The sequence below is a fragment of the Hordeum vulgare genome, chromosome 3H (assembly GCF_904849725.1).
Source record: "Hordeum vulgare subsp. vulgare chromosome 3H, MorexV3_pseudomolecules_assembly, whole genome shotgun sequence".
NCBI classification, from domain to species: domain Eukaryota; kingdom Viridiplantae; phylum Streptophyta; class Magnoliopsida; order Poales; family Poaceae; genus Hordeum; species Hordeum vulgare.
Genome location: NC_058520.1, coordinates 467,853,908 through 467,877,918, shown reverse-complemented (window position 1 = coordinate 467,877,918; position 24,011 = coordinate 467,853,908). Strand labels below are relative to the sequence as shown.

Genomic DNA, 24,011 nt, shown 5'->3' with positions numbered 1-24,011 from the left:
ACGTGGCTTTGATGCCAATTATTGGCCTGAAATCAACTCATCGTAGGGTTTGGGCCGCGTAAGTTAGCAACTTCTATGTTCCATTGCTTCTCCTTTTATTCGGATTATACACATCATGCACGGCCCACGATTTCTACAGGCTCGTGCCATCCCACAAACGAATCATGCGGTCGACATGGTTTAGAGGGTCGGGAAGAGGTCCAGGTGAAGGAAGAGGCCGCGGCCGTTCAGGACGTGGGCGTGGGCGAGGAAGAGGTGATGGCCCGGTTAGGAGGGGCCGAGGATGGCATGGAAGAATATGAGCAGGTGGATGCGGGCGATCTAGACCAAAGAATGCTGGAGGCAGAGGATAACCAAAAGAGAGCTGCTTCACATGGAGTGGAGTTAAGGGGATCGTCCAACACTCTGTTGGCTCTCCCTTCGACTGCGATGCCCCCTACTCCGCTGTCAAAGCAGGAATCCAAGTGTCCTAAAACCGGCAGTAATGAGAAGGATGGAAGAAGGAAGACATCGTTAGCGACCAAACCGTCTGATGCAAGATCGGTGGCCTCCCTCGTGGAGGACCATCGGGCATAATGAGTCTCATGTGTTGGAATTGTCGTGGGGCGGGCAACCCTGTGACAATTCGGGAGCTTCGTGACCTCACGAAGCATTTTGCCCCCACGATATTGTGTATTCTTGAGACCCAAATTGAGGGGTCTAGGGTCGAAAGCTACGCCATCTCGTTAGGTTTTAATAGAAGTTTCTCAGTTAGCAGTACTGGTAGAAGCGGTGGTCTTTGTATTTTCTGGAATGATTCTATAAATTTGTTAGTTAGTAGTTATTCTCGTTACCACGTTGATGTTGATGTTGAAGTTGATGACTTGGGTGGATCATCTTCCAGAGTCACCTTTGTTTACGGAGAAGCACATGTCCAGGAGAGATACAACACATGGGATACACTCAAAGGTATAACAAACGCAAGCTCTCTGCCATGGATAGCTATAGGTGATTTCAATGAAGTACTGCACGCCCATGAACATGTCGGGGTATGTAATCGAAGCCGGGCACAGATGGATGGATTCGGTGAAGCTATTGACACTTTTGGTCTTACTGACATAGGCTATAAGGGTGTCCCGTGGACCTTTGAGAAAAAGGTAATTGGCAGGACTTTCACTAGAGTCAGGCTAGATCGATGTTTGGCATCTGCTGACTGGTGTTTGGCGTTCCCATCAGCCCAGCTGGAACATCACACAACAGCAACATCTGACCATTGTCCATTGCTTTTAAAACTGAATAATGAACCGCCCAACAATAGAGGACACCGATCTTTCAAATATGAATTAATGTGGGAGACCCACGAAGATCTGGGCAAGGTTATTGGAGGGAGTTGGATCAACGGTCAAGACCCATCAGTTCTGGAAGTCAAGGGGAAATTGCAACCACTATCGGAGGATCGGGGTGCTTGGGACACGGATATTTTTGGCAATGTCACACGTGAGATCAGGAGTTTGCAGAAGGAATTAACAGACCTACGCGCGTCCCCAGGTCGGACAGGACCAACCCATGCTGAAGTAAAAATATGTGACAGATTGGTGGAACTTTTTAACAGAGAAGAGATTTTATGGAGGCGGAGATCTAGAATTGAGTGGCTTGCTCATGGAGACAAAAACACACATTTCTTCCATCTTAGGGCGAGCATGCGCCGCAAAAAGAACAATATCAAGGCTCTCCAACTGCCTAGTGGAGCGCTAACAGAGGACAGGTCTATCATGGAGGAGATGACTTCAAACTTCTATAAGGAACTCTATACATCTGAGGGTGTTCAAGACATGCAACAAGTACTAGATCACACTCCTTGTAACGTCACAGCGGCTATGAATGGAAAACTTATTGCGGAATACAACCAGGAAGAAGTAAAACAAGCTCTTTTTCAGATGTTCCCTACTAAGGCGCCAGGGCGTGACGGTTTTCCAGCACACTTCTTTCAACGACATTGGGAGGTTTGTGGAACTGATGTTACTCGGGCTGTCTTGCGTATAATAGACGGAACCGAGTCAGCAGAGTGCATAAATGAAACAGTGTTGGTTCTAATTCCTAAGGTAAAAAAACCCATGATGCTCACTCAGTTTAGGCCAATCTCTTATGTAATGTGCTGTATAAGATTGCCTCCAAAGCAATTTCCAATAGGCTGAAGGTGATCCTGCCAGAGATTATTTCTGAAGAACAATCTCCTTTTGTCCCCGACAGATTTATTACAGACAACATAATAGCAACTTATGAATGTCTCCATTTTATGGAAAAAAAACAAGGAACAGAAGAATCGCCATTGTGCGCTAAAATTGGATATGATGAAAGCTTACGTAGGGTCGAGTGGGACTATTTGCAAGCTATCATGTTAAAGCTGGGCTTTATGGAAAGATGGGTAAATATCGTGATGGGAATGGTCAGGACAGTAAAATTCTCAGTTCTTTTTAATGGCAAGAAACTTGATGAATTTAGTCCTTCACGAGGAATTCGGCAGGGAGACCCCATCTCCCCATACCTATTCCTAATTGCAGCAGAGTGCCTTTCGTGCCTCTTAAAATCTTATGACGAGTCGTCCAATTTGAGTGGAATAAAGGTGGCACCTCTAGCTCCACTTGTTAACCACTTACTATTTGCTGATGACATCCTGCTATTTTTTAAGGCGAGTGGTGATGGGGCTAGAGAGGTGAATCGGATGTTGAATACATATTGCCAGGCCTCGGGACAGAGAATTAACTATGGTAAATCCTCCATCTTCTTTAGCAAGGGGTGTCCAAACAATATCAGAGAAGAGATCAAAGGTGTTTTACAGGTTCCCAACGAGACTCTCAATGAGAAATATCTGGGGATGCCATCTAGTGCGGGATCATCCAAGAATGGAGCCTTCAAATACCTCAAGGACTATCTATGGAGCAAGGTACAAGGGTGGATAGAGCATACAATGTCATGAGCAGGAAAGGAAGTGCTGGTCAAGGCTGTTACCGAGGCGGTTTCGGTGTCCTGGGAAGCTATGACACAGCCAAAAATGATGGGAGGGAAGACTTTGAACTGTTTAATCTGTCACTCCTGGCTAAACAGGCATGGCGATTGTTGCACACGTCGGATTCTTTGAGTGCCTGAATTCTTAAAGCAGTGTATTTTCCTGATGGTACAATCCTAGACGCGCATCTGGGAAACTACCCGAGCCAGGTGTGGAGGTCGATAATAGATGGAAGAGATGTGCTGAAACAAGGAATCATCAGGCGTATAGGTGACAGAACCATGACGAAGATCTGGGGGGATAACTGGATCCCGCGCAATGAGATGCTTCGGCCCTATGGTTGTATTTCACAAGACCCCCCGGAGCTGGTTTCTGAACTGATTGATCACACAACAGCCTCTTGGGATGTGAACAAACCGTCTGCAGTTTTTCTATCCATTGATGTGCCGGCCATCCGCTCAATTCCTTTATGTACAATGATTGTCTCTGATGGATGGGCCTGACACTATGAAAGAAGCGGTATCTTCACTGTCAAATCTTGTTACAGGATGACTATCGAGACCAAGAGGAGACACGAAGCCTGGTTGGAAGGAGACGCTGGATCATCCAACATTGACCGCAACAAGTTGTCTTGGAAACAACTTTGGCAGACTCAAGTACCAGGGAAGGTCAAGATGTTTTTGTGGTGCCTTGCAAAGCAATCTCTACCAACCGAAGATGTCAGGGCACATCGCAACATGACTACCACTTCTTCTTGTGGGCTGTGTGGAGCGGTTGACTCTTGGCGACACCCCTTGCTTGAATGCACAACTGCTAGATGCGTTTGGGCTATGGTTGATGGTGAACTCGCGGAACACTTGTGCGAAACATCTGAGCCCAGTGCTAGACAATGGCTTTTTTCATGAAGGATTCGTTATCCCATGCGTCTTTCATTAAACTATCGGTCACGCTCTCGGCTATTTGGTGGTCGAGGAGGCAAGCAATTCACGAGCAAGTGTACCAGAGCCCAGTAGCCACATATCAGTTCATTACTAGGTTCCTGCAGGAGCTTGACATGATTAAACCTGAGGCTAAGGCAGACAAGCAGCAGCGTGCGAGATTAAAACCAAAGGCACCACCGCCAGGGGCAGCAAAAATCCATACAGATGTGCCAATGGCAAGGTCCCATGCGGGAGGAGCTTGTGCAGCGGTGTGCAGGGATGCACAGGGCAGGTACATGGGAAGTTCTGCTCTAGTTATACATGGTATAACGGATATCGCGGCTATGGAGGCAATGGCCATCAGGGAAGGTCTGACACTGGCAGAGGACCTTCACTTGTATGGCATCATTATTGCTTGAGACGCGAAGCAGGTTGTTCAAGATATCCACACTGGAGCTAATGGTCGGTATGATGCGATCATAATAGAGATTAATGCTCGAGTTCCTTCTTTTAATTGTAAAATTACCTTTTAAAGGTAGAGATGCAAATATAGATGCTGATAGACTAGTTAAATTCTCATACTCTCTGGATCAGGGGCGACATGTTTGATTGCTCCACCCTCATAATCCTTTCTGTATCCCACTTAATGTGGTTTTTGAGTAATAAAGCTTGCTTTTACGCCCTAAAAAAAACGAATCATGCGCGCCCCAAGAATCGCTCAAACAGGAGATCCTACAAGCTACTCCCTCCGTTCCTAAATATAAGACCTTTTAGAGATTATACTATGAACTATATACGGATGTACATAGACATAATTTAAAGTATAGATTCACTCATTTTGCTCCGTATGTAGTCTTCTAGTGAAATCTCTAAAATGTCTTATATTTTGGAACGGAGGGAGTAGAAAGTAGCCACCAGAAAACATAAATGAAACAGTGGAAAAGAGCTGCCATGGCACCGAACTGAGCTGCAGCTGGATTTATTCAACAAGGTCATTCGCCAACGTCGAAAGCCACTGAAACAGGGGAGAAGGCATATAGTGAAAAACAATTTCGGTTATGATGACCGGACATTCAAGGTTCATCCATCACAACGGCTCAGATCTTTCCCATGAACAGGAAGGAAGTGATTTAAGTTCAGTTACTGAAAAAGGGTTTTTCCCCGCTTTTTTTGTACAAAGCAACCAACACCGTACAAAGATCATTGTTGGGCGAACATCACATCAAGCCCAAAAAACAAAAAAAAGACAAATGCCAACACCGTTAGCTCCACAAAGAGCGGATGATCCGCCACCGCTGCGCCTTCCGAAGACAAACCCCCACAGTCTGAGGCTCCGACCCACCGCGTGCCAAGTAACACCTCCAAGAAGAGATGCGACGTCGACGCCGCCGCCGCCCGGACGAGTCCTAGGGTTTTTCCCAGCATGTGGAAGGAGGTAGGGGATGGCTACCACCGACACCCTTCAGAAAGGAATGGTGGCACCCGCCGGTGTCACCGCATCGGGGCCGGACGAACCGGCAAGGATTTCTCCCGCACTCCACACCCCACCGTCCAACCGGAGCCGACCAACCAAACCACCGCCAGACCCCACGCGCCAGCACGGTTGCGCCACCATTCACGCAGTCTCACTGCGAACACCAACACAAGGCCAAAGAGACCGGAGAGCTGCGCCAAATGATGAAGCAGCAACACCTAAACCGAGTGGGAGGACATCCACCTCCACCGCGGACGTGCGGGAGGCCCACGCCTCCGGCACCGCCACGGTCACAGACCGGACACGGCAGCAGGGCATACCAGGCCACCCATGGCCTAGCCGGGCCCGAAACGAGTCCGCTAAGCCCTGCCGGTCGTGCTGCAGCGGGCTGGGAACGGCACCGCCAGCACCCAACCGTTTGTCGTTGCTCCCCCGTCTCCCGGAAGCTCCGCCGCAAACCCGCTCCACCGTTGGCCCGCCCAGGCCCAGATCTAGGGCGGGAGGTCGCCGCCAACGACGCCCAACCGTCCGCCCACGCCGCGCCGGGGAGCCCCGCCGCCTAGGAGCACGCCCTGATGCAGCTCCGCCCCGCGTTGAAGAGCCACCGGGAGGGAAAGGGCCGGGTGCCGCCGCCACTAGCGAACCCGGGGCCAGGCCAGCCGCGGGTGCTAGAGACGGCGGCGAAGAGGGGAGGGAGAGAGCAGGGCTGGAGGAAGGGGGAGGTAGGCCGCGGCCAGTCGCCCGCGGGAGCGGAGGTCCTGATAAAGTTCCCTTTTGCCTCCCAAGATTTAAGTTCAGTTATCCTTTGTCGGACAGTTTTATATCCAAATCCCACCAAGCCATGACACCACAGTATGTCATCGCGTAGAGCCGATGAGCCAACAGCCCACATGTAGCGGCAGCATGGCAACAGCGCTAGCAAGCACTTCCGAAATCCTTCTTACCAACGGAATCAGCCACCGCAGACATGACATAAGTCGGAAGAAAAGTAAGTATGCAAGAATACAAGTCAGATAAAATTACTCGATCTTTTTTATTTATATAGCAGACGTATGACTCGCTTGGCCTGTCCTGCCAAGTTATTAGGCATACACTATACCCTACTCCATCGAACACTTCCCCGAGGTGAAGATGTAGGATGTGATGTGAGGTTTCTCAGGAATAATAAAGATCAGAAGATGAACTAAACAATATCCCAGCCGAGAGAAACTACTCGAAAAGAAAGGTGGGAGGAGAATGTGCTAGAAAAATGAATTAAACAATATCCCAGAGGAGCGAGCAGACCAAATCAGCTTGCTAAATCTGAAGAGCGGAAGCGATGGAATCAGCCAGGCTGAGAATTTCAAATGGCCGCCTGTCCTTGACTGCCTCGACTGTGAGAGGGCACGAGTCGGTAATCCAAAAGTGGCTCAGGGCATGCTCCGGACCCTCTGAAATGTTTACAATGAACAAGTTGGTAAGCATAATAATCAAGAAAACGCAGAGCAGATTATTTTAACATGAAAGTGCTGAACTAGCAAAAGCTCTTGAAATTTCATTTGCGAAAGGTGCTTCCACCGTAGTCATGTATACAGATGTAACTATGTGGCACGCTCAGTATTTTTAAGTCCTGTCACAAGGCCGTCTTCCAGGGGTCGATTGTATCTAGATATTGGAAGCTAACGACCATGGGGCCCTCCGCGGATTAAGTTCTACGTCTGGCCCGCTTGCCAGGACAAATGCAGCAATGTACTCTGGGCTGTTGGTCTCTTCTCAGGCTTGTAAATAACTTTGTCTTCTACCAATGCATCGAGCCGCAAAGCTTTTGTTGGGCAGTGCTTCCCACAAAGTGTTTGAACAAAAGATTTTACTTGCATAAGGAAAGGTTACGGGGCACGATGCATTCTAACTGCCTCAATGGTGAATTAGGATGCAAAGAATATATCATTGGCTTGGAGCTGAAACCTTATAGGACGGCTGTTTGCGCGAAAATCAAAAGAGGGGTTCTCCAAATTGCTTCACTCAAATTGGTGTCTCAAGGTGTTAGGACAAGATATGCATAACATTGGAGTTGAAACATGATGCAGCTCCACTGCATCAACAAGAAAGTACTCCGAAGGATGCAAGGAAAATCGTAAGACTTATGTGTCACGGTACGAACTGGAAGCCTTCTTTCTTTGGTATTTTTAGTATTTCACCTCATGCAAGCCAAGAGTTGGACAAGTTTGCAGCTAGAAGCTGACTTGGCAAAAAGAAGAGAAATATGATTTTCCCTCTAGGGCGAAGGACATTTCATATGCTAACTCAGAGAAGTCAAGAATTCAGTTGCTCAGTCAAACATGTATGGTAGGTGAAAGAATAAATGTTTAACAGTGACAAAGCTAAGAAAAAAAAGGAAACACAGGTTTGCCAACCAATTTGACCAGGTGTTCTAATTCGGTAACATGCTATTAAAAGGGGTGACAGCTGAGAAAGAAACTAATTTGCTCATAATCATATTAATTGCCTCTGAATCTCTGATCCAGGAGCAATAAAGAAAAAAAAAACTCCCTCTGTTCACTTTTATAAGATATTTAAACAATTCAGACAGCGCCCAAAACAGTTCAATGTCAGCTGTCCAAAACGTTTTATAAAAAAGAACGGAGGAAGTAATAAAAATACTAAGGGAGACACTTTAGCATGCTAATATTATGAAGCTAATGACGGGTACATACCTCCATTATCAGGCTTAAATTTCTCCCATGATTTGTTGGGGAAAATGCCGTGCGTCACGTATGCACTAACTTTTGCTGCTCCATGAGCAGCCAGCACTTTCTGCACAGAAAACATGAGTATTAATTTACACTCTTGATGAATTATGGTAAAAAATACATAATTGAGAAATAAATTTATTAACCACAAGGACACATGAGTTGAAACTACAATTAATCACCACAATAGAAGGAGATTTTTAAGCCATAAACGAATTTCATTACCTGGCATTCAATCAAAGTACCACCAGACTGCACCAAGTCATCCACTATAACAACATGACGGCCTCTAGCATCTCCCTCTTTTATACGCACAATTCTTTGATCACCTTCTCTAACTTTGTTGCATATAATCTATTTCAAGACATTTTTGCGGAAACAAGCCATTATACAATTAATAGATAAGAATGACAATTCCTGTTGGTGTTTAGAGGTAATTGGACAGAGCATATTTACCATAGGAAAATGTTGAAGTTGCTTATAGAAGCGCTTCCATGCGCCATCATCTGGAAAAGCTATGGCTATCTGAAAGACATATTAAGGAGTGTATCAGAATGATACCATATAACACTGTCAATGAAAACTTGTTTTTCTTCATTTACTTGTGACTTGAGAATACTTACATTATCAGAATCAGGTAGCTCCTGTAACCTACTTTTCAACAAGGGGATGCCGCTCTCAAAACATGGTAAGATTGAGTCTCCAAAGTAGAATCTTTCCTGATGAATTGTTGCACACAAGTTTACACACATTAATTTTTTTTATTAAGGGAGCAGGTGAAGAAGTCAACTGGTTGATATGGACGAATTGCACTTACCTGCAAAGCATGAATATCAAAAATCACTAAACTGGTAGGTCCACCTCTGGAAATTGGTATGTGTGACAAGCTTCTAGCAAGTGTAAAGGCAGTTGCAACATCTCCTTCGTCTTCCATACGCTCGGAAGTCCCAGTTGGGAAAAATGGCAGTATCAAAGTAAATGAAGCAATGAACAGCTTTGGCAGATTATATATTATCGATATTTGCTCAAAAATGACACCAGGCGAGCTAAATGATGCTAAGAAAGCAACATGTCTCCCACGAATGTTCTGGGCATTTGGTATGAACAAATCTGGGAATCCATCGGGAAACTTCCTGAAAAATTGAGCAGAAGTTAACGTGAGAGAAGTTTGGTGTAGTTTTACTAGCATTAAATAAGTTGCTGCAGAGGCAAATTTAAAAGTATTCCGTAAGTCCATGTTCCTACCTACTCCTAAATTACGATGATCAGAACATTGCGATGATTTGCATTTTCAATTCTACGTCCCTTGATGATGCCCATGAGCAACCATGTACTTATATGCTACTAAATCAGTTTTAGTATCAGTTGGTAAATGGTACTTGATGATGCCCATGAGCAATCATGCAGTATATGCTACTAAATCAGTTTTAGTATCAGTTGCTACTAGATGGTAAGTCGGCAACATGCTTCTGTTGTCCCAAGTGCCTACTGAACAAAAGTCGGGTTAGATCCCCTCCATCAATTATCAATTGGGACGTCTTCAGAATGTTTCCGCCCACTTTGGACATTTTCCCCTAACATAATTTTTTCATCAATTTAGGGAAGAAATGTCATCCTGATGCACTCTGCAAGTTTAAACGAGCCCACGCCAACGTTAGCACATCCACCTATCTGCACTGAACCGCAGCAACCGAGACACTCCCCTCCGACAGATTGAAAGCTTGGGGCTCAAATTGTGTACCCAGAGAATCCAATATCCCGGACGCACCAAATAAAAAATTCAAACACCTTAATAACAAACAAGTAGAAAAACAAAGCAACTCAATCAATACTAGTAGGAGTGAAGAGGAGGCTCGATCGGGACCTCCAGGAGATGGTGCAGAGCTCGATGTCGTCGTTCCGGGCGGCCACCTGGCGGGCGAGATCCCCCATCTCCTCGCAGTGGTAGAGCAGGATGCTCTTCTGCGCCCCCGCGCCGCCGGCCATCTTCGGCACGGCCAGCGGCGTGACGTCGGGGTGCAGCACGTGGAGGCCGGTGCCGTTGCTGCGGACCCCGCCGAGGTGGAGGCTGGCGTGGAGCCTGCCGGAGGCGGAGGCGGAAGCCCCGGGGGAAGGCCACGGGAATGCGAGGCTGGGTTTCGGGCCTGGGTGCGCGGTCGGGGCTGGGGTTTTGGCGCGGAGGGCGGCGGGGGAGGCGGAGGCGGAGGCGGCCGTTGCCATCTTCGGTCTGCTTCGCCTGTCACGCGCGCCGGGAGGGGACGAGACTGGTTCTGATGTGGCAGGTGAGAAGCTGGGGAGGTGCGCCCGGTGCTTTATGTACTACGACGGCTGTTGGTTTACCGTGAGCGAGAAATGTCGCGGGGTTGGGCAGAGCGGCGTGGGCGCACCGGCGGCAGACGGTGGGTAGGTGCAGTCCAGGGCGGGCTCACGACTGGGGACGATGGCGTATGCCTGCCGGAGTGCCGGTGGGTGTGGTCATGGTCAGCCGATAAGGATCCGAAACGACGTTTCCTTGTCCTGACTTGTTTAGATCCGTGTCATCTTTGCTTCTTGTCCGTTTAAATCGAGCTTGGCGATCAAATTTCTTGTTAGGGCCGGACGTCTCAAATCCGTTTAAAACGCCGCGGTCGGTTAGTGACCGGTGAAAAACAGCGACCCATACGAGCCTTAAATCGGCCCGAGACACTCGACGGCTGACACCCCTTGTATCCACGTAAAATATGAATCTCTAATCTCTAGTCTCTAATAATAATAAAGATAAAGATAAAGATAATAATAAAGAGGCTATTGCTTTCGTCGGAAACCCACCGCGGTATTTTTATAAAAAAAATCTGTAATTTTTATTATTCAACCTGCGTTCCATCATTTATCTACAACGTAAAAGGAAAAAAACGATTCGCTGCAAAAATTATATCCGTACGCATCGCCTCCTCCCGTCGACACTGGGCCACCCTGGCCTGTGCCCAGGCCGCCGCCACACCACTCGCCGTCGCGGCCGACCACAACCGCCACCGTTGCCGATCTCAACCCACCCGTCTCTGCGACCGTATCTCTCCCCGCTCACTGCCCCCGTTGCGGCGCTCGAGCGCATCACGTCGACCCTGGTCCACCTTGGCCTGTGCCCAGGCTGCTGCCACACCACTCGCCGCCGCGGCCGACCTCAACCACCACTGTTGTCGATCTCAACCCACCCGCCTCCTCGGTCGTACCTCTGCCCGCTTGCTGCCCCCGTTTCGGCGCTCGAGCACAGCTTCTGGATCAAATCAACGCGACAGCTACATTGATTGGGGATGATGCGTCTGCTCGATGCATAACGACGGCGCCGCGGCGGAGCGAAGTACTTGCAGGTGGAGGCGAGCCTCCATGGCTCACATGGAGAACTCCGAGGTTATGGCGCGGCAACAGCGACTCCTTATGGCCAGATAGAGGCGCCTAACCCTTGCTCCCCTCATCGTATCCCCTCCTCCGGCAGGAACTCATCATCTGGTGAGATCCCCTCCCCATGCCTCCAACCCTGTGCCAAGAACCGACAAGAATATTTGTTTTGTGGGGATTTGTTTGCTGATGAATGAATGTATTGAATGTAAGATTGTATTGTTGTAGAGACAGAGAATGGAACACCACCTTCAGTTTGTCATCTGATCCCACATTCTCTACCCCATGAATGACATAAGATAACAGTCCATTGATCAATTCACGTAGCCTCTTTGTTTTGCTTTGCTTGTCCCGCTCAATTTCTCATCATGGTGGAATTAACAATGGACGGGTTGATTTCTCAACAAAATAGGATAGGACTGACTACATTAGTTAGTTAGCTTATTATTTTAATAAATCAAAATGATTATAAAAATACTAAAAGCGTGTGGTATTTTTTTTTCTCCCGTTGCAACGCACGGACCCTTTTGCTAGTAAATATAAGAGGCCTCGACATATCTGAATGCATTTGTCATATCGGACCCGACATATCTACTTCATCTTAAATTGCATCAAATATATTAAACTCTTCTCCTTCTTTTTCTTTTCTTTTTTCCTTTAATCTTTTCCGCGTCTGAGTCCTCATCGTCCATCAACCTTGCTCTCCATCCTTGTCGTCGATCCCCATCCACCATCCTAGATGTCGTCCAGCCCATCCCTAACAACCACGATAGAGGTTGTGTGTGCCTGTCCATCAGCTTCGTCCTGCAAGCCGGAGAACGTTGCCCGGAGTGACCGACGATGGAGGCAGCGAGAGAGGCAAGCGTTGGCGTCGCAGGGAGCGGATGCGAACATGGACGAGCCACTGTCTCTGATACGTCTTCAATGTATCTGCTTTTTCAAACACTTTTGCTCCTATTTTGGACTCTAGTTTGCATGATTTAAATGAAACTAATCCCGATTCACGTTGTTTTCATCAGAACTACCATGGTGTCGTTTTTGTGCAGAAATAAAAGTTCTCACAATTGGATGAAACTTTCTGGAGATTTTTTATGAAATATATAAAAAATAACGTTGTTTTCAGTAGAATTACCAAGGTGTCGTTTTTGTGCTGAAATAAAAGTTCTCAGAATTGGATGAAACTTTCTGAAGATCTTTTATGGAATATATAAAAAATACTGAAACAAAGATCCACCGGAGGGGGGCACCATTTGTCGCCAAGGTGCGCCCTCTTGTCTTATGGGGCCCATGTGGCTCTGCTGACCCTAATTCCAAGCCTATGTATTCCTATTCCCCGAGAAAAAATAAAAAGAAAAGTTTTATCGCATTTTACGAGACGAAGCCGTCGTCACCTCTTATTCTTTCTCAGGAGGGCTGATCTAGAATTCGTCTGGAGCTCTGAAGAGGGGGATTCGTCATCATCGTCATCACCAACCATTCTCCATCAACAATTCAATGATGCTCACCACCGGGAGTGAGTAATTTCTTGTAGGCTTCCTAGACAATGATGGGATTGGATAAGATTTATCATGTAATCGAGTTATTTTGATATGGCTTGGTCCCTTGTATCCAATATGTTTTGAGATTGATGTTGCTATGCTTAATGCTTGTTACTAGGGTCCAAGCATGATTTCAGATCTGAACCTATTATGTTCTCATGAATAGGAGAGTGTTTTGGATCCTATCTTTTAAATTATATGCATCTATTACATGTCATGATCCGCATACCCCAAGGTGACAATAATTGAGGTTATTTTCGACGATTACCGTAGTTTGAGGAGTTCATGTATTCACGTGTTAATGCTTTGTTCTTATTCTTTATTAAAAGGAGGCCTTAATATCTCTTAGTTTCCTTATGGACCCCGCTGTCACGAGAGGGTAGGACAAAAGATGTCATGCAAGTTCTTACTATAAGCATGTATGACTATATACCAAATACATGCCTATATTACATTAATGAATTGGAGCTAGTTTTGTGTCGCTCTAGTATGTAACTATTACATGATGAATGTTATCCAATATACTTATCCATCAATGATCCAATGCCTACGCTTTTCATATATTGACCATTGCTAAGTTACTATTGCTGCTGCTATTGTTACATCATTACAAAACCACTAATTTTACTCTTACTGTTACTACTACTATTTTGTTGTGCTATTAAACTTTTGCTGCAGAAAGAAATTCCAGATGTGGTTGAATTTAAAACTCAACTGCCAAGACCAATAAATATTCTTTGACTTCCCTTGTGTCGAATCAATAAATCAGGGTGTAATACTACCCGCGAAGACTGTTGCGATCTCCTATACTTGTGGGTTATCAAGACTATTTTCTGGCGCCCTAGCCCGGGAGCATAACTCTATTTATTGTGTTCACTTGAGGATATCCAATTACCGCTATGAAGAATCTGAAAGATACTAGAACCAAGATCATACCCTCCTAGATGAATTACCGTTATGGTAGAGATTATTTAAGAAAATTACTATATAAACTGGAAAAAAAATCTATGATGGAGAAAATGAAACATGATCATAAGTTTGCTACTTCTCCTATATGTGTTACTCATAAGGATTATGAATTCTATGTTGATCATGAGTTAATTACCTTAGTAGAATCTAATCGTGTTCATGGTTATGAAACCAAAATTGTTGTGGCATACCTTACCAAATTGCATGATATTGCCACCTTGTTTGCTCATGAGGAAAAGGTCCACTACATTTACATATTTAAACTTTTTTCCATTCACACTAAAGGATGATGCTAAGAAATGGTTTCACACTCTTGCTCGTGGTTGTGTGCGTAGTCCCGAGGATATGATACATTACTTCTTTGAAAAATATTTTCCTGCTCATAAGAAACAAGTTGCTTTACACAAAATATTTAACTTTGTGCAAATTAAAGAAGAGAATCTCTCTCAAGCTTGGGGGAGGCTTCTCCGGCTACTTAAAGCTTTGCGTGGTCATCCTCTTAAGAAAAATGAAATACTTTATATTTTTATAATGGACTAACCGATGCTTCTAGGGACTACCTAAATAGTTGTGCTAGTTGTGTTTTCAGGGAACGAACTATTGGACAAGCTGAATAATTATTGAATAATATATTGAAAATGATAAATGATTGGACACTCCTTGAAACACGGCCGGAACCTATTAAAAATAACAAGTGTATTCTATTCCTTAGTCCAGAAGATATGCAAGAAGCTAAGAGATCTATGAAAGAAAAAGGTATTAAATCTGAAGATGTCAAGAATTTACCACCTATTGAAGAAGTACATGGACTTGGTATTCCTACACAAGTAGTACACGTAAATTCACTGTGTAGATTTTATGAAAGTAATATACCTTATACTAAGACACCTAGTCAATGCATGGTAAAGCAAGAACATTTCAACATACATGTTAAAAATCAACTACAACGAAATGCCATGATGATTGACCGCTTGAGTGATTTGATGTTTAGAATTGCTAATGATGTTAAAGGTCTAGGTAAACATGCATCCATGGTTCATACTGAGCTAGACCAAGTTGCTAAGTCACAAAATGATTTGCTTACTGAAATAAATGTTAAGCTGAATGATCATGATGTTAGAGTAATGCCTAGAGGGGGTAGAATGACTCGGGAATCTCTCTATCATGAAGGTCACACTAAAAGAATTGAATAATATTCTCAGAGAATTAATGACGATCCACCTAGTCCATCTAAAAAGAAAAGGAAAAAATAAAAATGGTAGGACTTTGCATGCTTCTGGTGAACTTGTTATAGAAAAACCTACTGAGAATCATTATGATGTTTCCATTTATGATGCTGAGACGCAACCTGGTAGTGAACATTCACCTTGTGACAATGATAATAATTATGTTCACGTACATGCTCAACCACATAATGACAAAAACCTGATAATGATGTGGAAATAGAACCCGTTGATGATCTTGATAACCCACATCCTAAAAATAAATTTTATGATAAGAGGGGTTTTGCTCCTAGAAAACATGGTAGGGAAAGAGAGAAATGGGTCGAGAAACCAATGTCCTTCCCTCGCAAGCCTTCCAAGAATAAGGGCAAGGAGAATTTTTAGTGCTTTGCTGAAATGCTTAGACATGTATTTTTGCGCAATCGCTTGGCAAATATCTTGAAAATGGCTCCATATTCTAACTATATGAAAGATATTATCACAAATAAAAGAAAGATACTGGAAAGTGAGATTTCCACCATGATTGCTAATTATTATTTTGATGGTGGAGTGCCTAAGAAGTTAGGAGATCCTAGTACACCCACAATACCTTGCTCCATTAAACGAAGTTATGTTAAAACTACTTTATGTGATCTAGGAGACGGTGTTAGTGTTATGCCTTTCTCTTTATATAGAAGACTTGATTTGAATAAGCTCACACCTGTTGAAATATCTTTGCAAATGGCCGATAAATCCATTGCTACACCTATTGGAATTTGGGAGGTTGTTTTTCTGAATTATCCATGCAATAAGGAACGACTCAAAAAATAAAAGTGCTCAAAATGTCGCAAAAATTTACATGATTTTTTCTGAAATAATTTAAAAATTGTAGTTGAAAACATCACAGGGGGTGCATCTGTTGCTCACAAGGCAAGAGGGCGCGCCCACCCCACTAGGGCATGCCAAGATACCTTGTGGGTCCCACAGGGACTGATACTTGTGATCTGCATTGGGTTTTCCGTGAAGAGGAATGGGTAATCACAGCACAATGCGGGTAAGTATTCTCCTCGATTAAGAAACCAAGGTTTATGGAACCAATAGGAATATAGATCCTCAACCGTCGTCAGCGGCTCCACACAAAAGAACAAACAACTTGCACCCAATGCGGGCAAGAGGGTTGTCAATCCCCTTGATCTCGTTATTTGCAAGCGAATGAGGTGTATAGATAATTGTAACTTGCAAAATAAAATAAAAGCCAAATAATAACAGTGAGGAAATTGAATAGACTCGGGGGCCATAATGTTCTCCTGTGGCATCTCTCATGAAAGCAACGTATGGTGAGTAAACAAATTACTATTGTGCAATTGATATAACAACAAATAGTTATGCGTTTTTCACGACAATGATCATGTGTATATAGACATCACATCCATAAGCAAATAGGTTGACTCTTGCCTGCACCTACTACTTTTACTCCACCCATCGACCCCTATCAAACATGCATCTAGAGTATTAAGTAAAACAGAGTAATGATTGAAGAACAATGACATGATGTAGACAAAGTAAACTCAATCCATATTAATAAAACCCATTGTTTTATCCTTAGTGGCAACAACACAAAGGCGCAACTTGTCGCCTTCTATCACTGGGATATAGAAACTCGCCAGTGAACCCACTACAATGCACCCCTCACAGTAAAGAAATACCAAACTACTTGGCCTAAGAAATTCAATAGATCGAAGAGAATTACGAAGCTATGATGATAATGCAAATAAGAATCATAAAACTTAGAGAAGACTCAAATACTTTTCATGAATAATCTAAACATAAACCCACAATTCATCGGATCCCAACAAACACACCATACAAAATAATTACATTAGATAGATCAAAGCGAAGATGCGATGATGATTGTATTGAAGATCAAGAGAGAGAGAGATAGCGATAGCCATCTAGATACTAACTACGGACCCGTAGCTCTGTGGTGAACTACTCACACATCATCACGAGGGCAAAAAGGTTGATGAAGAGGCCCTCTGTGATCGATCCCCCGCTCCGACAGGGTGTTGGAACGGAGCTCCAGATGGGAACGCCGTGGAACAGAGACTTGCGGTGGCGTAAAAAAGTGTTTCACTCCTATTTTTAAGTTTTTGTAATATATGTGAATTTATAGGCCAGAGAACGCAGCAAGAGGGGCCACCAGGGAGCAACAAGCCATCAGGGCGCGACCACCACCCATGGACGCGCCCTGTTGGCTTGTGCCCCCTAGTGTGGCTTGAGGTCTCCTCCCGAAGCATCCAGGTCTTCTTTTGGTCCAGAAAAAAAATCATAAAAATGTTTTGTAGCAATTGGACTATGGTTGATACTAAAAACCTGAAAAACAAAAAACACGCAGAAAACAGCAAGTGGCCATGGGCATTGGATTAATAGGTTAGTACTCAAAAATAATATAAATGGGTGAATTCTAACCCAAGCAGAATCCTAGGATGATAATATAACAACATGGAACAATAAATTTTTTTATATATGTTGGAGAAATATCAAGGACCCACTGATAGAGGCGAAGTTGTACCTGTCTTTCGATGAGATGTGACTATCATTTATGGTGGAGTAGACACTGAAGATTGATAACCCACAAGTGTAGGGGATCAGTTGTAGCCTTTTTTGATAGGTAAGAGTGTCGAACCCAACGAGGATCTAAAGGTAGAATTAATATTCTCTCAAGTTCTACCGACTACCGATACAACTTTACGCACGCTAACACTTACTTTACCTAGAACAAATATGAAACTATTTTGCGGGAAGGAAACTAGAAGTACTTCGTAGGTGTAATAGATAGTTTTGCAATATAATAAAGAACGTGCAAATAAAAGTTAGGTACTATTTTAATAAATATTAATTTAGTTAGTTGTTTAGTAGAAAGCTTTTTGTGTAACATGAGAGAAAGATTGTCCATAGGCAATTGAATATAACATGATAGATACTTATCATATGCAATGAGGGAGAGGCATACACTAACACACTTTCTGTACTTGGATCATATGCACTTATGATTGGAAATCTAGCAAGCATCTGCAACTACTAAAGATCATTAATGTAAAACCCAACCATAGCATTAAACATCAAGTCCTCTTTACTCTCATACGCAAACAATCCCTTTACTCGAGTGTAAACTTTTGTCAGACTAGCCACCCACTATAAGTGAATTATGAACATATTGCAAACCCTCCAGCGAGATTTCCTCACATGTGCGACTAACGGGGGGCACCTTAGGACAGCACCATATCATCATACAACTCATATCAATAATATCATACCACAATTAACCCATAGGACAAAAGAAATCTACTCAAACATAATAGGATAGCCACACATCATTGGATAATAATATATAGCATTAAGAACCATGTTTAAGTAGAGATTACAGCGGTGAGAAGAGGGTTCACACCGCGGCATAGAGGGTAAGAGAGTTGGTGGTGATGGCGACGAAGTTGTTGGTGTAGATCATCGTCACGATGGTTGCCTCGGCGGCGCTCTAGCACCATCGGGAAAGAGGGGGAGAGAGCCCCCTCCTTATTCTTCTTCAATGGATTACTCCCTAGGTGGGAGGAGAGTTTCCCCTCTAGTCCATGGTCGCCATGGCTCCCGGAGGATCTCTCTCTCTCTGTTTCTCTCCTGTTTTCGCTCCTGTTTCTGGCCCTTCACCGTTTCTTAAATATCCGGAGATCCGTAACTCCAGTCGGGAAGAAATTTTTAGGGAATTTTTATCGCAAAAATATAATTCTTGCGACCAAAGTAGAGCTCCAACCGACTTAAGGGGTGGCCACAAGGCATGAGGGCACAGTCACCCGTGGCTGCACCCTATTCCCTTGTGGGCGCCTCGGGCATCGTGTGGCTTTGATTCTTCTTCCAAAAATTCACATATTAGAAAAAAATCTCCGTAAATTTTTTATCGCGTTTGGACTTTGTTTGATATGGAATTTCCGCAAAACAAAAAACAGGAACTCACATTGGGCACTAGATAAGTAAGTTAGTCCCAAAAATAATATAAAATGTTGCCAAAAGTGTATCAAAGTTGTAGAACATTGACATGTAACAAGAAAAAAATATTGATACGACGGAGACATATCAACGATCTGACTACGACCATGTGAAGACATTGCGCCTTAGCAATCGCTAAACAACCTCCGTGAGGTTATTAACCACGCTGGAGCACGATCAACCTGACCACGAGGGTCTGTCAGCTGCATGCAAACGAAGGAAAACAAAAGAAACTAAAATTGCAATTTGGATATTGCAAATATAAGAGGAAATCTTTATTGATGAAAGTTGGGTTTTGTGATATCTTGGTTTGGTCATAGAACACAAATGAAGGACACGAAGATGCAAGTATTGCGAAGTTGTAATCTAAACAAGACCCAAGTTTAAAGGGAGCCCTAAAGGTTGTATATATGGGGAACAGAGGGAATTTCATTACCCTTTAGAGGAGGGGTCCGAAAACAACCCTAACTCACTTTCCCCACACATACGGACACAAAAAAATAGCCTATAATGTAGTATTTCGAAATTTATGAAGTGTCATCTTGTATACTAGATCTTTAATGGCGCGCGTTGCTTCGCCCATCTATTTGTATGAAGGAGTGTTAGGAATTTCTTCAATATATGAATAAATTAATTTGCATAAACATATACATTTGTTTGAGCTGTAAACATATACATTTGTTAGCACAATTGATGAGATGCATGTCTTCTTTTCGGGCTAGAAGAGGTAGTAATTTTATTTATTTTTCTTGGGAAGTATTGTGTAGTACGCTGGGACATGGTTTTTTCTTTGGTCTAATTGGCTTCAAGTTGGTGCTTGGATCTTGAATGTAGCGTAATCTTTTAAATAGCACGGTCCAAAAGTGCCATGGTGGATAATGAAGCAAACATAAAATCGGAATCAAGAAGCAAAACATTTTTTAGTACTATAAGTCTACAACACAGTGGAGGTACATCATGGAGCACTAAAGGCACCCTGGGCCCATTGCCTTCCTAGACAACATAACAACATGTGCAGTGCTGACCAGAATGATTTAATCAACAACTGGTTTACAACAACATTTGCGTAAATTATATTCCCCGTGTCTAGATACATCCATATCTAGACAAATCTAATACAACTAATTTGGGACGAAGGTAATACATGTTAAAGCCCAAGTAAATAACATACGAGTAAGCTGCCCAAAAGCATGCAGAGATGGAATTACTCAATGTTGTCTGTGCATCCAAAAGAACTAAAAGAAAAATCCTCTAGTGACAATGATGTTCACACTTAGGCTTGTGAACTCTTAATCAAAGTCGGGCTGCATACGATGGAAATCAACATGTAAACATGGCATGAACAAGAGCTCTAACTTAAATGGCAGACAACAATAGACTAAGAAATTATCGATGTGAAAATGCTCAACTAAATCCAACAACATAGCTCACCGTAATTAAGCAAATTATCTCTTATGTTAGCACAACGCCAAAAAGAAAACTAAAGTATGTTACTTGAGAAATTGAGATGCGAACCTTTCCAATGAGTATTAACCCAATAATAGTATTTATATTGTTCAGAGCCTTGCAAAAAAATATATGAGTCCATGGTTAAGTGGGTCACCTGACCAATAAAGCACACATGCATGCTTGGTGTTAATAGAAAAATAAATTAAGTCACAAATAGTATTTCATTCTTAACCTTGAATCATGTACTACTCCATGTACCAACTTTGGCTTATAAAAATGTTGTTCAGTTGAGCTGTAATATACAAACAAGAGTACATAACCAAGGAGTGAGTTATTGTATATGTAGAATATGTTCACTTCGCATAAAAATGGTTAGTGAACTAACATTGAGAGAGCATAAAGGAAATATAATCAGATCCAACATCTATTAATTCCAATGCCTAATACATTCGTAAATGAATTATAGAAATATAAAATAGCGAATAGTTTGGGTGGCTCTTGAACCAACAAATTTATAACAAACTCAAATTTTATGGTAGATTCACATGAACATCAATTGTAACATTGAGGTTAATGGCATTTGCTATAGTGAGTCTATGCTATACCCCTCACACAAAGTTCTCACACTGAGAAAATAAAGATTGTTTGACTACAATGATTCCTCTCGTGCATTGTGTCACATGACATGCACATTCTTAAGGAAATCACAAGCCTAGATAGTTTAATGAAGAAATTGTTACAAAGACTTAACCAGAAAGAGAGTTTTCTTAGAGCAAAGAATGGAGCCTACCCATGCGCATCATGGCCACCATTGATCCACTTGTGATCACGAATGTTGACTTGCATGCCTACATTTGGATGTGCATTGGCTCATTTGACACCAATAACACTTTCACGGTGCATAGCAGAATCTTTCTAACCAAAAACTAAGCATAAGCATGTAGGCAAAAGTGAGAAGGTCAGTTCAGGAAAAGTGAAAGACATTGCAGTTTAAATCTTCTGCATGATTCGATCCATTTAACACCAAAGGAAACCATTCCTAATCAAATTTGATTCACTACTTGGTGCTAAATAGATGGTAAATTGTTAATTTTTGCACCGAAGCTTAGATGGCAAATTGTCTCGAGTAATATACATGTCTAATCATATACGGCTGCAAAGTTTTACAGGAGAGAGAGAGAGAGGAGGAGGAGGATGAGGAGGATGAGAGAGGAGAGAGTTCGATTGAGAGCTTGAACTACCGTGATTGGGCCTAAGCATGTTGCATTTTGCCAATCTGCTCCTTCTGGTGGATTGGTCAACTGACTGGGGTGCTGGGGTTGGGCGACATGAACGGCGTGGAGCCGTCGACTGAGAGTTCATATGAGAGGGGTTGCAGCGTTGGATCTATACCGGGCCTGGTGTTGCGGGAGAGAGACAGATAGCTCACCGGTGCTATTGCAGGGGAAGGAACAAATGGCACGGAGGAGCGCAGAGGCACGACCTCTCGCCTAGGGACGCCAACCAGGAGAGCTCTCAAGTCGAGATGGACTCTTTCGCTCGGGTTCAAGGTCGAGCGAGGGTGACGCAGAAGTTGCCATGATGCAGATAGCATCACTGGGAGGGTGGTGGCTCGCCGTCGTTGTCGTCTGCTTCGTATTGAACTACGACGAGTCACCATCCGCCGCCGCCGCTGAAAACGGCTATAGGGTTTGCGAGGGACTACTTACTACTCCTTGAGTCCCAAATAAGTGTCTCAACTTTGTATTAGCTCTAATACAAAATTGTACTAAGTTTGAGACACTTATTTTAGGATGGAGGGAGTATGAGAGACCATGGAAAAGAAGGATTAGCAGCGGCAGCAATCAGATCAGGAGAATTGGGAGCGTGCCCGTGAGAGGAGGTGGGGAACGTGCGTGAGTGAACCCATCACGACCGTGTGTGTAGGATCAGACGTTAAATCCTATTAATGAAGCAGAGGCTTCCGATTTGGTTTCTGGAATAGCGTCCATGGACATCCGGCCCGGGAGTGGCCCATGCGGGAGCAACACAACGGTGGATTTGATGGCCAAGAATGACCCAGATTTTAAATTGGACGGCCAAAATTCCTGTTAGCGTGAGAGGGCTCGCTTTAGGTTCGGTTTTATTGTCTTTAATATTTTTCAAGTCTTCATGCTCTCATTATGGTGGCTTTAAAGTGTGAAAATCACCACTCAGAAATCAATTGTTCTTTCCCGGACGTGCACCTTCTTCTCCATGCTTGATCCCGCTCCAAAACTCATCCTTCTTGTCCATGCTAGGTTCTTCATTCATAAGTACAACAAAAGTATCTAATTTAGGCAGCATCATTTGTTCATGAACATTAGAAGGATTTCCAACAAACGAAAGTACCCGGTAATTCAATTGGCATGAACGAGCTCTAGTAATTGGTCGAGTATGTATAGCAGCAGGGGTTGTGGGTATAACAATGGTATTGATGTCCTCCTCCTCCTCTCCTTCTTGAAATGAAGTCGTCCTCGACGGAAGATCATCTTCCTCACCCAAATAAGGCTTCAAATCTGCAATATTAAAAGTGGGACTAACCCCAAAATCTCCATGCAGCTCAAGTTTATATGTATTATCATTTATTTTCTCTAAGACCTTAAAAGGACCATCACCATGCGGCATTATCTGTGACTTACGCAAATGAGGAAACCTATCCTTACGAAATGTAACCAAACAATATCTCCAGGTGCAAAAACAACATGGTTTCTACCCTTATATACAACAAGTTTGTATTTAGCATTCGTATTCTCAATGTTTTCCTTAGTTACCTCACGCATTTCTAACATCAATTCAGCAAGTTGTTAGCATCAAAATTAATCTTTTTCGAAGATGGAAGAGGAAACAAATTAATAGGTGCATGAGTATGAAACCATACAAAATTTAGAAGGGGGCACGTCTTAGTAGTAGAATGCAATTAAGGATTATAAGCAATTTAATATGAGGCAAGCATTCTTCCCACATTTGCAAGTTATTCTTCAAAACAACCCAAAGCATATTAGACAATGATCTATTGACGACTTCAGTTTGTTCATGTGTTTGGGGTGACATGTAGTACTAAAAAGAAGTTAGTCCCCAACTTAAGCCATAAACATCTCCAAAAATGGACAAGAAATTTAGCATCACAATCTTAAACAATTATATTTGGCACACCATGCAAGCAAATAATTTCACATAAGAACAAATCAACAACATTAGTAGCGTCATCACTTTTATGACATGGTATAAAGTGTGCCATTTTTGAAAATCTATCCACGACAAGAAATAGGCTATCCATCCCCTTCTTTGTCCGAGATAAACCTAAAAC

General features: G+C 43.3%; 1 protein-coding gene across 1 annotated transcript; it reads right to left on the bottom strand.

Moving 5' to 3' along the window:
• Positions 1-6,394: 6,394 nt before the first annotated feature.
• LOC123444314 (ribose-phosphate pyrophosphokinase 3, chloroplastic-like) lies at positions 6,395-10,571 on the bottom strand. Its single transcript, XM_045120999.1, has 7 exons — positions 9,974-10,571; positions 8,927-9,242; positions 8,733-8,828; positions 8,566-8,634; positions 8,335-8,463; positions 8,074-8,173; positions 6,395-6,810 (listed from the first exon to the last, which is right to left on the bottom strand). The coding sequence occupies exons 1-7, from the start codon at positions 10,327-10,329 to the stop codon at positions 6,677-6,679; spliced, it is 1,200 nt and encodes a 399-aa protein (XP_044976934.1). The 5' UTR covers positions 10,330-10,571; the 3' UTR covers positions 6,395-6,676.
• Between the last annotated feature and the right edge of the window lie 13,440 nt (positions 10,572-24,011).

Excerpts from the sequence above, each read along its gene's own strand:
- LOC123444314 (XM_045120999.1), bottom strand. The coding sequence starts at position 10,329 with ATGGCAACGGCCGCCTCCGCCTCCGCCTCCCCCGCCGCCCTCCGCGCC. Across the intron at positions 8,174-8,334 it reads GTACTTTGATTGAATGCCAG|AAAGTGCTGGCTGCTCATGG; the intron begins GTAATGAAATTC and ends TTTTCTGTGCAG. Across the intron at positions 6,811-8,073 it reads ATTTAAGCCTGATAATGGAG|AGGGTCCGGAGCATGCCCTG; the intron begins GTATGTACCCGT and ends TAAACATTTCAG.